The following is a 15,918-nucleotide window of genomic DNA, read 5'->3' as shown; positions in this document are numbered from 1 at the left end:
GTCGGCGCCTCTTCTGCGCTGGCAGTAACTGCCAGGGTCCAAACAGCATCACCTCCCGGAGCTAGAGTCACTTTTCTCTGACTCGTTACTTCTCCCTGATGTAGGTACACACGAGCCAGTTTCACTCCTGGCGTCAAGGAGACTTCTAGATGTCCCATATTCACAGCTCTTATGGGTACTCGTCCATTCTGGACCACTGCCAGTGTCCGGGCCACCAGGGCATCCTAGCCTAGCTCCCCTAGGCCCACCGGTTCAATGATCACATCCATACCTTCAAGTTTGTGGAAGGTTCCCACGGGCAGGGTCAGTACAGTCTCCTGGCCAGGGTGAGGGTAGCCCTTCCCGGTACTCGGATAGTACCCATGGACTGATGTGCTAGGACACTCTTCTGTGCCCCACAGAATCGGATCAACCTTTGAAAGGCTTGAAAGTAACGGTTGAAGAATGACTCAGGCATAGTCGTCACCTGTGACCCAGTATCCACTAAGCAGTCGACAGGCACACCTTCAAATTTAGCTCGTACGGTGGGACACCCTACGACCAGGTGTTCGGAGCCATGCTGGGTAACTTGGCTCTCCACTTCCCCCGCAGTACGCCCTGCTACTGCGTGGGCCGGAAGTTTAACGGTGGTTCTGGGTGTCCAGCCAGATCATTCCGACACCCTCTGGCAAAGTGTCCGTAATTTCCACACTGCCAACACTGTGCCTCTTGACGGCCTTCTCTTTGCCTGCGTGCGGGGCGTGCCCTTAGGACTTGACTGACTGGCCTCAGTGGAGGATATTGAGGAACTTGGTGAGAAGGTAAATTAGGGTAAGGATATTCTGCCGTAGGAACCCACGGGGTCAACTTTTCGTGCATAGCACTCAGGAAGCTCTCCAAGTCTTGTACCACCCTGACCAGACCCTCTTCATTCTTAGTAACCCCTAGGGGTGTGACGGTCTGGGTCCGTATCACTCCGGAAGTATAACTTTCTTCCTTGCTTCGTGCCAAAGCCTCTGTCAATATTTGTCGAAAGGTTAGGGTAGAGTCCACCCTGACTCGTTTTCGCAGGGCCTGTTTCAGGGGAGGGCTGTGGAGCCCCAGAATGAATTGTTCCCGCAGTATCCGGTCCACAGGTCCCATGCCGGTTTGCCTCTTCTTCTTTTTTTTTTTTTCTCCTGTACCTCGGCCAATACTTCATGTAGCGCAGTTGCATATTGTGAGACCCCTTAGTAGAATTTTGCCCAGAGGTGCCCTGCACTAGCTGTTTCACCGTATATTTCTTCCAGGAATCGCACGATCTCTTTCAATGTATTGCGCGTGGCTTCTGGTTGTAGGAACACATTTCTTCGGGCCTCACCCTCTAAAGCGGCCAAAGCGATTTCTACTTGTAGTTCTGAGCTGACATTCTAAATCCTAGCAGCGCTCTGCAACCTTGTCACCCAGTCAGACAGTGACATGTTCTGGCCATCAAATTTGGACACCAAGTTAAACAGCGTGCCCATAGGGAGTGCTCTTGCAGGGGTTCCACCATTGCCTGAGGTACTCCCATTAACATCATGCACATTGCCTTCAGCCGCCTCCATCTCTGTGACTGTACCCTGCTTGTAGCAGTCAGGGGAGGAAAATACAGTACAGCAGATTCAAATACAGTACAGCAGACAAGGAGGCTGAAGCAGATACCGGCTTTATTAAAGGGCAAAATATAACGGCCGGAAAATCGGATTAACAGTATTGTGCCGATGCACCAGAGGCGCAATCGACAAATGACAGTGTAAACAGGTTTACATAAATTTACAGGAAGGATAACTGAACTTTGCATCCAAACAAAATGCGCTCTAAACAGCAAACACAAAAAAATGCAAGCTACTCTCCAATAATATTCTCCTGTCTGCCCCTGCTAACCAGGCACGTTTCTAAAACGCACTGACTAAGTTTCCTGCTCTATGTCCTACCACAGATTAGCATCGGTGCACACTCAGTTCTGCAGGTAGCTGCTTGTCTTAGTCTGGCAGGTGCAGTCGGGCTCCTCATCCGGTCGCTTGCTTGTCCCAGCGCGGTCTTTTCCTCTCTCTCTCTCTAGATTGCAGGTGCAGGCATCCACATAGTTCAGCTCTGACAGGAGAAACCTGTCCTGTCACTGGTCTCTGAATTGAACACTTTGCTCCTCTGGAACACACTTTGCAGTCTCTGTTGATCTGTCCCACACAGCTAGGAAAAACACTTTTATAGTCCCTGTAGCTCTGTCCCATAACAGCAGACTCTCTCTGTACACCTCAGCAAGGACGCAGCACTCTCTCTCTCTCTTGTCCGGGAACTTCAACTCCTCCTACATCCTCTGGAAGCAACAACTTTCATTTCTCACTTACTCAGCGACACAGTGGCCTCTTGTTGCCGGAGGAAGACATCGCAGTCTGTTTGAAACCTTATCAGTACAACGCAATGTAAATTGGTGTTTCTAAGGGCTGACCCTTAGGCCTCTTTCACACGAGCGTGTCCGGATGCGTCCCGGTGCATTGCGGCAAACCCGCGCGAGTAGGTATGCAATTGCAGTCAGTTTTGACTGCGATTGCGTTCCGTTGTTCAGTTTTTATCACGGAGGTGCAATGTGATTTGCACGCGCGTGATAAAAAACTGAATGTGGTACCCAGACCCGAACTTCTTCACAGAAGTTCAGGTTTGGGTTCAAGGTCCTAGGGAGAGTAGCAGCAGTGCTGAACTTTCTCCCTTTATAGACCATTTGTCTTACCGTGGACTGATGAACAGCAAGGCTTTTGGAGATACTTTTATAACCCTTTCCAGCTTTATGCAAGTCAACAATTCTTAATCGGAAGTCTTCTGAGAGCTCTTTTGTGCGAGGCATCATTCACCTCGTCAGAGGCCATACATTTTAATGCTGTATGGTGTGGCGGCTGCTAGTATACTCGTATAATAGGCTCCTTGCTTCACCTCTGCTCTCTCCTGATGAGACACTAAAAGAGTGCAGAAATGCGTTGAGCGTACTGAGCTTATTAGTTTACACAAGGCATAGTAGTTCATAGCAACCTGGGAATACATAGCTAGATTAGCACTAGTAAGGAATCGGGACAACCCTTTACTGCCAGCGTCACAATATCAAGACTGACCGTGTATAGGGGGGGGTCAGTATCTCAGGCTATCAAGCAAAGTTGCCTTAGGGCTCATGCACACAAACTTATTCAGTTCCCTTTTTTTGCGGACCATATGCGGAACCATTTATTTCAACAAGTCCGCAAAGAAACCTGAAGTTGCTCCGTGTGCATTCGGTTTTTCGTATGTCCGTTCCGTAAAGATGTAAAACATGTCCTATTATTGTTTGCATTACGGACAAGGATAGTACTGTTCTATTAGGGGCCAGCTGTTCTGTTCCGCAAAATACGGAATGCACGCAACGTCATCTGTATTATTTGCGGATCCTTTTTTTCCGGACCGCAAACTACTTACGGTCGTGTGCATGAACCCTCAGGGAGATTCCGTGCCATCGACCCAGTATCCTATTCTGAAATCAAGTAGGTAAGACTGCAGTACGCTATATAAGAGCACAAAACCAGCAGGTTAAAAATCTCAATAAGGTAGTTGGGTCAAGCCACAAGCTCAACTACAAATAGATGTCGTTTTCTGCATTTTTAATATATTTTTATTCTGTATGTTACATGCATTTCTGATTTAACAAATACGGTTTCCCTTTAGGTATTTGTTACAGATTTTACATCATATAACTTTTGTCATAACCTGTTTTCTCTCTTGATCATGCAGTCAAGCAGCTGCCTCCAGCCAAGTTTTACCTGGTAATGTGGCACAGCCACCAGCCATTCCCACCGTAAATCCTGAACGACCTCCGCCGAATCCTCCAAGAGCAGCGCCAAACATTGCACCAGAGGCAAATCAGAATGTCCAAATGAATGCTCAAGGAGGCCCTGTAATGAATGAAGAGGATATTAACCGTGATTGGCTCGACTGGATGTACACGGTATCCCGAGCAGCTATACTCCTCAGTATTGTGTACTTCTATTCTTCCTTTAGCCGCTTTGTCATGGTTATGGGAGCTATGATACTTGTATACATGTAAGTATAGACCCAGTCACCATAGATAGATGGCTAAATAAATAAATACTGATATATCCGTAGATAATAAATGTATTAAGTTAAATTTGTTTTGGAAATTGAATCTCCAATATATGGCATTGAATAGAGCATTGAATAGAGCATTAGCGTGAGTTGCACCTCTAAGTTCAAATTGTATCCATTAAAAAGTACTAAGAGTGTTCTAGGTTAAATGTGAGTAGTTAGAGACCTGTCAGAATTAACAGTGAAATGTGACTTTTACTGCACATTAAATTATTTAAAGGGGTTGTCTATGAAACACATGTAATATTTTCAGCAGCACTACTAAGTTGTATCAGGCCAGTGTACTGAACAAAATTTAAATCCTCAGCGGGCACACTCAAAAAAACTAGTACTTACAATGCTGCCTATATACCAGCCAGTTAGGATATCGACATTTAACCCCTTCCTGACATAGGACGTACTATTATGTCATGGAAGTCAGTGACTTCCCGCATTTTGACGTAATAGTACGTCATGGTGATCAGGCAGGCATTGGAGGGGGCCCCTGCTCTATCCGCCGGCATCGCTGTTAAAGCCGATGCAGCAGATTAACCCCTTCTATGCCGCGGTCAGCCCTGACCGCGACAAGGAAGGGGTTTGCTGCGGGTGAGGGAGCCCATCGTTTGCCCGCGCTGCTGTGGCAGGGACCCGATGGGTGACAAGGCAGCCCGATGCTGTGCATCGGGACCTGCATTCTACGGGTGCCCAGGAGATCCACTCTCAGGCTAGGTCTCCTAGGCAACCTGTGCAGGGATCAGCAACCTTCGGCACTCCAGCTGCTTTGAAACTACAACTCAAAGCATGCAACATGCTCGGCTGTTCTTCTAACTCCCATAGAAGTGAATGAAGCATTCTGGGTGTTGTAGTTTCAGAACAGCTGGAGTGCCGGAGGTTGCTGATCTCTGTGTAATACACTAACAGGCAATGCATTACAATACAGGTGTATTGTAATGCATTGCAGAGGGGATCAGACCCCCAAAAGTAGAAATCCCAGAGTGGGACAAAAATAAAGTTTTTAAAAAAAGTTTGTGTTTTTAATTTTAAAAAAATTAAGTTTCAAGTAAAAAAGAAAAAAACGCCCCTTTCCCCAGATTTTATAATAAGAAAAAAAAGAAAAAAACACACATTGGATATCGCAGCGTCTGTAAATATATCACATGATCCACCCCGTCCGATAAACATAAAAAAAGCCATTTTTGTCACCTTGCATCACAAAAAGTTCAACACCAAGCGATCAAAAAGGCGTATGTCACACAAAATAGTACCGATCAAACCGAGTGCTCATTTGCATATGAATTAAATTTAGTTTTTCCTGCTTGTGCAAGTCTAAAGAAAAGAACAAAGGTACCGTTACAATCCTGTATAGGTTTGCTACAGAGCCACAAGCACTGTATATGGCCATATGGAAGTGACAGACTCACTTTAAAACATTTTTTTGTTTCAAATATATTAAGTGAAATAAAAAAAATAAAAAGTATACATATTAGGTATCGCTGCGTCTGTAACAACCAGCTCTACAAAAATATCACGTGACCTAACCCCTCAGGTGAACACCGTAAAAAAAATAAAAACTGTAAAAAAATAAAAACACAGTAAAAAAAAATAGAAACTATGACTCTCAGACAATGGAGACACTAAAATATGATTTTAAAATTTTAATTTTTTTCTTCAAAGCTGCTGCTATTGTGCTAAAGTGAAATAAATAAATAAAAAGTAGACATGTTAGGTATTGCCACGTCCGTAACAACCTGCTCTGTAAAAATATCACATGACCTAACCCCTCAGGTGAACACCATAAAAAAAATTAAGAATAAAAACACCATCACGAAAATTGCAACACCAAGCGATCAAAAATGCGTATCCCCCCCCCCCCCCAAAATAGTACCAATTAAACCGTCACCTCATCCCGCAAAAAATGAGATCCTACCTAAGACAATCAGTCAAAAAAATAAAAAAAGCTATGGCTCTCAGACTATGGAAAACAATTTTTTTTGGGGGTTTCAAAAATGCTATTATTGTGTGAAACTTAAATAAGAAAAAGTATACATTTTAGGTATTGCCACATCCGTAACAATCTGCTCTATAAAAATGTCACATGACCTAACCCCTCAGGTGAACGCTGTAAAAATAAATTAAAACTGCCAAAATTACAAATTTTTTGGTCACCTTGCCCCATAAAGTGTAATAATGATCAAAAAATCATATGTACCCAAAAATGGTACCAATAAAAACATCAACTCTTCCTGCAAAAAAAGCTCCTGCATAAGACTATCAGCAGAAAAAAAAAGGCGTTCAGAAAATGGAGACACAAAACATAATATTTTTTTTCAAAAATGCTTTATTATGTAAAACTGAAACAAAGAAAGTAGACATATTTGATATAATTGCGTCCATAACAACCTGCTGTATAAAAATAGCACAGGATCTACCCTGTCAGGTAAATGTTGTAAAAAATAAAAACTGTGCGAAAACAGCCATTTTTTAGTTACTTTGCCTCACAAAAAACGTAATATAGAGCAATTAAAAATCATATGTACCCCAAAATAGTACCAATAAAATTAGTTTGCAAAATGGGGTCACTTTTTGGGAGTTTCTACTGTAAGGGTGCATCAGGTGGGCTTCAAATGGAACATTGCATCTAAAAAGCAGTCCAGCAAAATCTGCCTTCCAAAAACCATATGGCGCTTCTTTTCTTCTGAACGCTGCCGTATGCCCTTACATCAGTTTACGGCCACATGTGGGGTGTTTCTGTAAACCGCAGAATCAGGGTAACAAATATTAAGTTTTGTTTGGCTGTTAACCCTTGATGTGTTAAAGAAAAAAATTGATTAAAATGGAAAATCTGCTGAAAAAGTGAAATTTCATCTCCATTTTTCTTTATCTCTTGTGGAACACCTAAAGGGTTAACAAAGTTTGTAAAATCAGTTTTGAGTAACTTGAGGGGTTTAGTTTCTACAATGGGGTAATTTATGGGGGGTTTCTACTATGTAAGCCTCACAGTGACTTCAGACCTGAACTGGTCCTTAAAAAGTGGGTTTTGGAAATTTTCTTTAAAATTTTAAGAACTGCTTCTAAATTTCTAAGCCTTCTAACATCCTAAAAAAAAGAAAATGACATTTACAAAATGATGCCAACATAAAGTAGACATATGGGGAATGTTAAGTAATAAATATTTTATTAGCTAACCCTTTTCTGTCTTAAAAGCAGATAAATGAAAATTTTGAAAATTGCTAATTTTTCTAAATTTTGGGTCAATTTGGGATTTTTGTCATAAATAAAGGTGAAATATATTGATTTAAAAAATTGTAATTTATGACTATCGTGACGTACAATGTGTCACGAGAAAACAATCTCAGAATAGCTTGGATAAATAAGTGTTCCAAAGCTATTACCACTTAAAGTGACACGTCAGATTTGCAAAAAATGGCCTGGGCAGAAGGGCAAAAACTGTACCGGGGTAGAAGGGGTTAATGTGAGTTGTGTGTTCGTTTATATCTTCAAATACTGAACCCAACACAACATGTATGAAGATGGAAACTATGTCCCTATGATGACAGAAAGATATTGGAGCACAGTATAGCTTATGGAAGGACTGTTTACATTGATTGCATGTGGGATATGTCCATTTGACTGTACCTAATCTACAGGGTGGGCCATTTATATGGACACACCTTAATAAAATGGGAATGGTTGGTGATATTAACTTCCTGTTTGTGGCACATTAGACTTTTATCTTTGGGGTCATCTGAAGGCAATTGTCTATGCTGTGAAGATACGAGATGTGCAGCACCTGAAACTACGGATACTGGAAGCCTGTGCTAGCATTTCTCCTGCGGTGTTGCTATCAGTGTGTGAAGAGTGGGAGAAGAGGGTTGCATTGACAATCCAACACAATGGCCAGCACATTGAACACATTTTATAAGTGGTCAGAAACTTGTAAATAACTCATGAAAGAATAAAGTTACGTTAAAACCAAGCACACCAATTCCCAATAAGTTTGATGTGTCACATGACCCTCTTCCTATTGAAAAAAACAAAAGTTGGATTCAAAATGGCTGACTTCAAAATGGCCGCCATGGTCACCACCCATCTTGAAAAGTTTCCCCCCTCACATATACTAATGTGCCACAAACGGGAAGTTAATATCCCCAACCATTCCCATTTTATTAAGGTGTATTTATATAAATGGCCCACCCTGTATATGTTGATGACAGCCAGAGACCCCTAGAGAAATACATTGGTAAGGCTGATTTTATTTTTGATTTTTGAAAGTGATGTGTATAGGCATGGAGTGATGTACGGTAAATCGTCTTCTGTAGTTGCATCAAATGTTAAAACCTTATACCCTCATTTTAATGCACAGGCACCAGGCTGGATGGTTTCCATTCAGACAAGAAGATGGTCAGCCACAGGTTAGAGAAGAAGCAGATGTCATTCAGGATCGAGAAAACAACAACGATCTTCTGGAGATGGTGTGTAGCTTCTCTGCTTTTGTGTGAGGCTCTTGGATGCACAGACTAATTTGCCAACAATACTGTGATGCCACTGTATGTGAAGACCTACATGAGCTTCTTAAATAAAGTCTTTGTAGGTTTAAATCTAGTGTTCGCTTTATACACCAGTCGATCACATTATTAGGACCACCAGCGAATATCCAGAGTTACTGCCATGTGCACCACGGACAGCAGCTAGACAGGCTGGGGGTGACTCGGTAATGTCCCGGTAGGTTGTCAGGGGTATCTGGAGCCATGCTGACTGCAGTGCAACCCACAGCTGCTGGTGGGTGCATGACGGAGCATCCATAGAGTGAACACGATGATCAAGGTTGTCTCACAGATGCTCAATTGGGTTCAAGTCTGGGGAATAACTGGGCCAGGGTAGTACTTGGAAGTCTTGGTTATGCCATTCCAACCAGTGTTGGACATTTCTAGCCATGTGACATGTTGCATTGTCTTGCTGGAAGATCACATCCGCCCCAGGCAAGATGATCATTATGTATGGGCTTACGCAATCTGCAAGGATGGATTCATACATATTTGTTGAGAGTGCCTTTCACATAGATGAGTGGGCCCAGAGAATGCCACCAAAACATTCTCCAGACCAGACACTATCAGCTTGTGTTCTTCCAGCAGTGATTGCAGGATGTTTGTTTTCTGGTGTTTCTCGACTGACATTCGATAAAACAAAAAACGTGACTCATCAGAGAAGGCAACCCTTTGCCAATCGGTGGAAATCCAATTCCGATACTGCAGGAAGATTGAAGCCTTTTCTACCGATGCAACTTTGTTAGCAGAGGTGCAGTGACCACCTGTCTTCTAGAGAGCCCCCATACGCAGTAGGGTTCACCCAACTGTTTTAGACACCCGTCTGGTAGCCCCCTGGTTTATTTTGGCGGTGAGCTGCTCCCCTGTAGCGTGTTGGTCCGCCCTCGCAAACCTTGATGGGCGATGTTCACCTCTCACATCAGTGGCACGTGCTTGTTCGCAGTTTCCAGATCCTTTATTCGCAATGGTGCCATTTGTCCACTCACCACACTTTCACCACTGCAGCATGCGGACAGTTCACAAACTGCGCAGTTTCAGAAATACTGTCACCCTTGGCCCGAAACTCAGTCATCCCTTTTTGCAACTCTAATAAATCTCCCCTTTCACCCATGACAGCAACGAGGGATATGTGTGCCGACAGCCCCTGACATACCTTATATACCCTCCAAGCCAGCTCACCACACGTGACTTCCCTCATGAGCTACATGCTGTCGATGTCGAAAGTAGGAAGTGGTTGCAATAATGTGACTCAACTGTGCAAAAACCAATAGAAGTAGAACATTTTTGGGGTGGGCATGCTTATAATTGTTTTAATGAACCTTGTAAATCTTGTTGAATTGTGAGTAGTACACAATGAACTCCTGTGAATGTAAGTTACTATTTCTATGACTACTTAGCTAACTTTACCATTTTGGTTTTGCCACGTTTAGATATTGCATAAACCTATGACTTGCACCTATGTCTCTTGATATTGCAGTGGCAACATCAATGCGTACTGTTGTTTTGGCTACTCACTGTATTGTCAGTTCATGTTACTTGCTGTTGCTGGTCCATTAAAGAGGTTGTCTGGGAATTAAATATTGATGACCTATCCTCAGGATAGGTCATCAATATCTGATAGGTCGGCGGCTGACTCCCAGCACCTACATTGATCAGCTGTTGGAAGGAGCCACATTGCTAGAGTGCTGTGACCTCTTCCACAGCCTGTGATGTTATATCCATCGGTCACATGGTGCACACAAGAATTTCTTGCCGAAGACTTTGAGGCATATTTTGCTGCAGGCATTTCAACTGAAGCCAGAAGTGGATTTAAACTGTGAATCTAAAGGACTGACTTACACTCACCTAAAGAATTATTAGGAACACCTGTTCTATTTCTCATTAATGCAATTATCTAGTCAACCAATCACATGGCAGTTGCTTCAATGCATTTAGGGGGGTGGTCCTGGTCAAGACAATCTCCTGAACTCCAAACTGAATGTCAGAATGGGAAAGAAAGGGGATTTAAGCAAATTTGAGCGTGGCATGGTTGTTGGTGCCAGACAGGCCGGTCTGAGTATTTCACAATCTGCTCAGTTACTGGGATTTTCACGCACAACCATTTCTAGGGTTTACAAAGAATGGTGTGAAAAGGGAAAAACATCCAGTATGCGGCAGTCCTGTGGGCAAAAATGCCTTGTGGATGCTAGAGGTCAGAGGAGAATGGGCCGACTGATTCAAGCTGATAGAAGAGCAACGTTGACTGAAATAACCACTCGTTACAACCAAGGTATGCAGCAAAGCATTTGTGAAGCCACAACACGCACAACCTTGAGGCGGATGGGCTACAACAGCAGAAGACCCCACCGGGTACCACTCATCTCCACTACAAATAGGAAAAAGAGGCTACAATTTGCACAAGCTCACCAAAATTGGACTGTTGAAGACTGGAAAAATGTTGCCTGGTCTGATGAGTCTCGATTTCTGTTGAGACATTCAAATTGTAGAGTCCGAATTTGGCGTAAACAGAATGAGAACATGTATCCATCCTCTGATGGCTACTTCCAGCAGGATAATGCACCATGTCACAAAGCTCGAATCATTTCAAATTGGTTTCTTGAACATGACAATGAGTTCACTGTACTAAAATGGCCCCCACAGTCACCAGATCTCAACCCAATAGAGCATCTTTTGGGATGTGGTGGAACGGGAGCTTCGTGCCCTGGATGTGCATCCCTCAAATCTCCATCAACTGCAAGATGCTATTTTATCAATATAGGCCAACATTTCTAAAGAATGGTATCAGCACCTTGTTGAATCAATGCCACGTAGAATTAAGGCAGTTCTGAAGGCAAAAGGGGGTCCAACACCGTATTAGTATGGTGTTCCTAATAATTCTTTAGGTGAGTGTATACTCCTTTCTACTGGATCTACTTCTGGATGAATTGTGAAAATACCAAGAAGTGTTTTTTGAAGACAGTCTATTGTATGCACGGGGGTACTGTATTTTTCTGGAATGTATTCTTTCTAACCTATGTTTGTTTTCAACCAAAGGAGCATAGGATGGATGAAGGCATTCAAGAGGATGGAGCCGAAGAGAGGACGGATGATGCCCCTGCAGTTGCACACCCTGGACTTGTGGCATCAGCTTGGTCATTCATAACCACATTCTTCACGTCCCTTATACCTGAGGGGCCCCCACAAGTTGTTAACTAGCTTGTATACTAACTGCTATCCAGACCTAAATGCAGGGAAGGGCAAACTGTTTCCGTTTCAATAGTGCCGTCTGAAAAACTATACTTCAGGTTTTCATTTATCTTAAACATGTCTGTTTCCCTGAACTATTATGACTGGCTTGTCTTGGTATTTTAAGCACAATCAACTTTTTATTTTCTTCATAAACAGAAAAAAAAAACACGTCTTCCATTCTTCAATTTTTATTTAATCAGTGAAATTATTGTACAGTCATGCAAATTTTGACTTGAGGCTGATATTGCTTTTTATTTGTTATTCCAAAACTTCTCTTTGTGACTCGGCTATTATAGGTAGCTAAAGCAGTCAGTTGGAAACTTTGAGTTTAAGGGTAGGTTCATGCCTCCATTTCCTGATCCAGCAGGCTGTTCTGGCATACAACAGCCTGCTTGATCTCACCAGATCTGGCACTAGCTGGCTAGTGCCATTCACAGCCATGCAGCAGTTTTTGTCTGGCCGAAACCCGACACTCCTGCCGGAAAGTGGGTGGATCCCATTATAGTCAATGGGGTCCGGCAGTGAATCGCAGTATCCGGATAGGCCAGATCCGGTGAGCTCAGACAGGGTGTTCTCTGCCAGAACAGCCTGCTGGAAGTTGGAACCTACCCTAAGAGCGTGCAACAATATGAATAAGCTTTTCAAGCAGAGATTTATTTATTTTTTATCAGAAGCTTAGTACACCTCATCATTTTCAGCATAATGTCAGGATATGCATGGTCAGTCTTTAGCTTGCACAAACCAGTAATTTTACATACATATGTTGTATGACTTAAAGTATTGAAATTTAAGAAGTTATACCAAGGGAACAGTCCCTAACCATATGCCCCATTAGAGCGTACAGACTTCATAGAAACATCCTTTACTTGGGAGCCCCCTCTATAACCTGGAGGGGAGAGCATCGTCATGTAGCATTATGTGCATTGAACACTGCCATGACTACAAAAAAAAAAAAAAAAGTGTTAATTTGTAATAAATGTAACACCCCCATGCACACACTTTCAATACGGCTGATCAGTTTGACCTTTGTAATGCTAAATTAGTATTAATGATTTTCTACCAGACATGTATGCAGCCATGTTTTCCCAACCGCTGTGGTTCAGTGCATTCAGATAATGTACTCCCCCATTCTTTAGCAAAGCCTTTTATAAGTTGCAACATTGCATTTTGGGTGTTTCATATGAGTCTTGTTTAACATGGAATCATTCAGTTCAGTTTCTGCAGGTATATAAGAATTATTTGAACTGCGTCTGTTATTCAGATACTGTATGTGCAACTAATGTTACATTATCATGACTTGTGATGATTTTCCAGACATGTAAAATAGGCTTTCACTACTTTTTATTTGGTATATGCTCAAGAGCGATATAAATCAGATTATAATGCAATATTTTGACTGTTTTCTAGTTAACGAAGAATATGTAATAGCATCTTGAAATTCAGTATTATTTTTTTCTACAATTATCAGTTCTATAAACTCTAATTGTATGAGCATGTTGTTTTTGTATTTTCTTGGCATATACAGTAGACACAAATGAGACATTGCCTGCTATTTTTTTACTTTTCATTAGCCTTAGGCCTCTTGCACACGACCATATCTTTTTTCCATTTTTTTGCGTTCCGTTTGCGGTCCGTATGTGGAACCATTCACTTCAATGGGGCAGCGAAAACAAGGGAAGGTACTCTGTATGCATTCCGTTTCCGTATTTCCATTCCGTTTAAACATGGAACATGTCCAATTGCCCGCAAATCACGTTCCATGGCTCCATTCAAGTCAATGGTTCCGCAAAAAAAAACTGAGTGCATACGGAATGCATCCGTATGTCTTCTGTATCCGTTCCGTTTTTGTGGAACCATCTATTGAAAATGTTATGCCCAGCCCAACTTTTTTACGCGCTTACTGTTTAAACATTATTGTATGCTTTCGTTTCCGATCCGCAAAAAACTGATCAGAAACGGAAACCAAATGGAAAACCGTAACGGCAAAAGAAAACGGAAACACTACTGAAACTAAAAAACGGAAAAACTGATCAGTTTAAAAGGGAACGGAAAACCATACGGTCGTGTGCAGGAGGCCTTGGCATGTACATTCAGCTATTCAATGGTAGCATACTTTCAGCTATTCAATTGCAACTTTGCTGGAGAGGCTTTTGGCATCCTTTGATATCGGAATGCTGGCACTTCCCATCTCTCTGGCAGACAATTCTGCACCATTAGAAGTATACTTTAAAGGTACAATATTTGATTTGGTATATTTCTTTGCTGCACACCATGTTACTAAATGTGATCCAAGTCTCAGCATTCTTTTTCACTCTGCGCCAGCCTCAGGTGTAAGCATACAGTATCGTCTCGTGCTGAGACATGAGAAGAGGGGAAGGACTTCATCCAATTGGTCTCCATGCTTCACAGCAGTGTAAAATATCTTTGCAATTGACTTTAGATAGTTGTGTGTTAAGCGGACTGCTTTTTCTCCTGTACAGATGTATGCTCTGACTCAGTTTAACTAATGTGTCTGTGCCAAGAATCTGTCTAAAAAGTGGCACAGTTTGGCGCATCTAGGGTTTCTACACTTTTTTTCTGACATGCTTGACAAGGGGCAGGGCCTAAGTGGTACCTTTTTGCACCACAATTGTGGCGTAAACATCTGTCTCAAAGTAAACCAACAATCCAGCCAGAGCCACTGTGATAAATGTGGTGCAGGTCTAAAAAGCCTGTCTATACTTGCGCCATCTTTAGGATTAGTAAATCTGGGACTCTTCATTGTGCATGTGTTTCAAATGGAGAGAAGGGAGTAAACCGCTTCTTGACGTCTGAGGCTTATCTTCATGAGAACAAAAAGATCAAGTATGCAAATTAGCTCTCTTTCCAAAAACAAAAAGCTGAACCTGTGAGGCCCCAGATGTAAGTTAGCTATCCTATAATTCTGTGCTCTTATGGCATAACTTGGATAATAGCTAAGCCAGTACCTCATCTGTAGACAGCTGTTTTGAGTTGATTGACCCTCATCACTGTGAAGGACTCTCATAACTGGGTGAAAGGCCTTCATTAGGATTTGCGGGGGCTGGTGGGGGGTACTATTTCACCTTATGGAGAGTGCCTAGTTTGCATAAGGAGTCTTATAAGCCAGGCATGTTGGGATTCCATTGCCTGATCTTTCTCTCTCCTGGCATCTGCCATCAGGACACAGTTGGGAAGCCCCCATTTGTCCAGCATTACTCAAATTTATTACATATATGGCTATCTGATGCTTCAGAACTTGAGACCAGAACTATTAATCACAGTGCAGCTGTCTCCCAATCTATCCTGGCAATCTCTACTCCTGTACTGCGCATGTGCCAAACTAGCTACCGCTAACTGTTCCTCCTTCAGTCTGTTCTATTCATTATCGGCAGCACATCCCTGATTACACAGGAAGATGTGCTGCTGATAATCGGGGATCTTTCATCCTGATGAAAGATATCCATCAGTCGATGGTTGATCGGCTGATTGCCAATACAAGCTGGTGATAGTGTCTGTAATAGTGCCTTAAGTCTGCCATACATGGTGAGATTCAACTGATTCATATGCTGCTCCCAGAGCCCCTGGATATCAATCCTTGCTACAGCAAAGGATTACATAACTGTAAGGAGATCATACAAGAAGCACAGTTCTTCACTCTCGCAGTTGCTAATATAACATACCTAACTGAATAGTAGTATATGATGTTTTTAAAACTGTCTACAGGAAACAAAGTCAATCTGTCTTGACAAATTGTATAATTGTATTCATCATTTAAAGAGGACCTTTCACCGATTCTTACCCTATGAACTAACTATACCGATATTTAGAGCGGCGCCCGGGGATCTCACTGCACTTACTATTATCCCCGGGCACCGCTCCGTTCTCCTGCTATGCCCTCCGGTATCTCCGCTCACTAAGTTATAGTAGGCGGAGATACCAGTCCCTAAGTTATGGTAGGCGGAGTCTGCCCTAGCGCTGGCCAATCGCAGCGCAGAGCTCACAGCCTGGGAGCTTATTTTCTCCCAGGCTGTGAGCTCTGCAA

The 15,918-nt window shown here is 42.6% G+C and overlaps 1 protein-coding gene across 3 annotated transcripts in view; it reads left to right on the top strand.

The window, feature by feature from the left end:
* Positions 1–12,821, top strand: part of HERPUD2 (HERPUD family member 2) — a 59,377-nt gene extending 46,556 nt beyond the window's left edge. For all 3 annotated transcript variants that reach the window (XM_040432304.1, XM_040432303.1, XM_040432302.1), the window contains 3 exons: positions 3,754–4,062; positions 8,468–8,576; positions 11,682–12,821. In XM_040432304.1, the coding sequence (XP_040288238.1) occupies positions 3,754–4,062; positions 8,468–8,576; positions 11,682–11,843 (580 nt within the window). In that variant the 3' untranslated portion in view covers positions 11,844–12,821. The remainder of the gene's footprint in view (positions 1–3,753; positions 4,063–8,467; positions 8,577–11,681) is intronic.
* Positions 12,822–15,918: the final 3,097 nt, after the last annotated feature.

Source organism: Bufo bufo, chromosome 5 (genome assembly GCF_905171765.1).
Source record: "Bufo bufo chromosome 5, aBufBuf1.1, whole genome shotgun sequence".
Lineage (NCBI taxonomy): Eukaryota > Metazoa > Chordata > Amphibia > Anura > Bufonidae > Bufo > Bufo bufo.
Note: the sequence above shows the minus strand (reverse complement) of the source record. Positions and strands in the feature narration are given on the sequence as shown.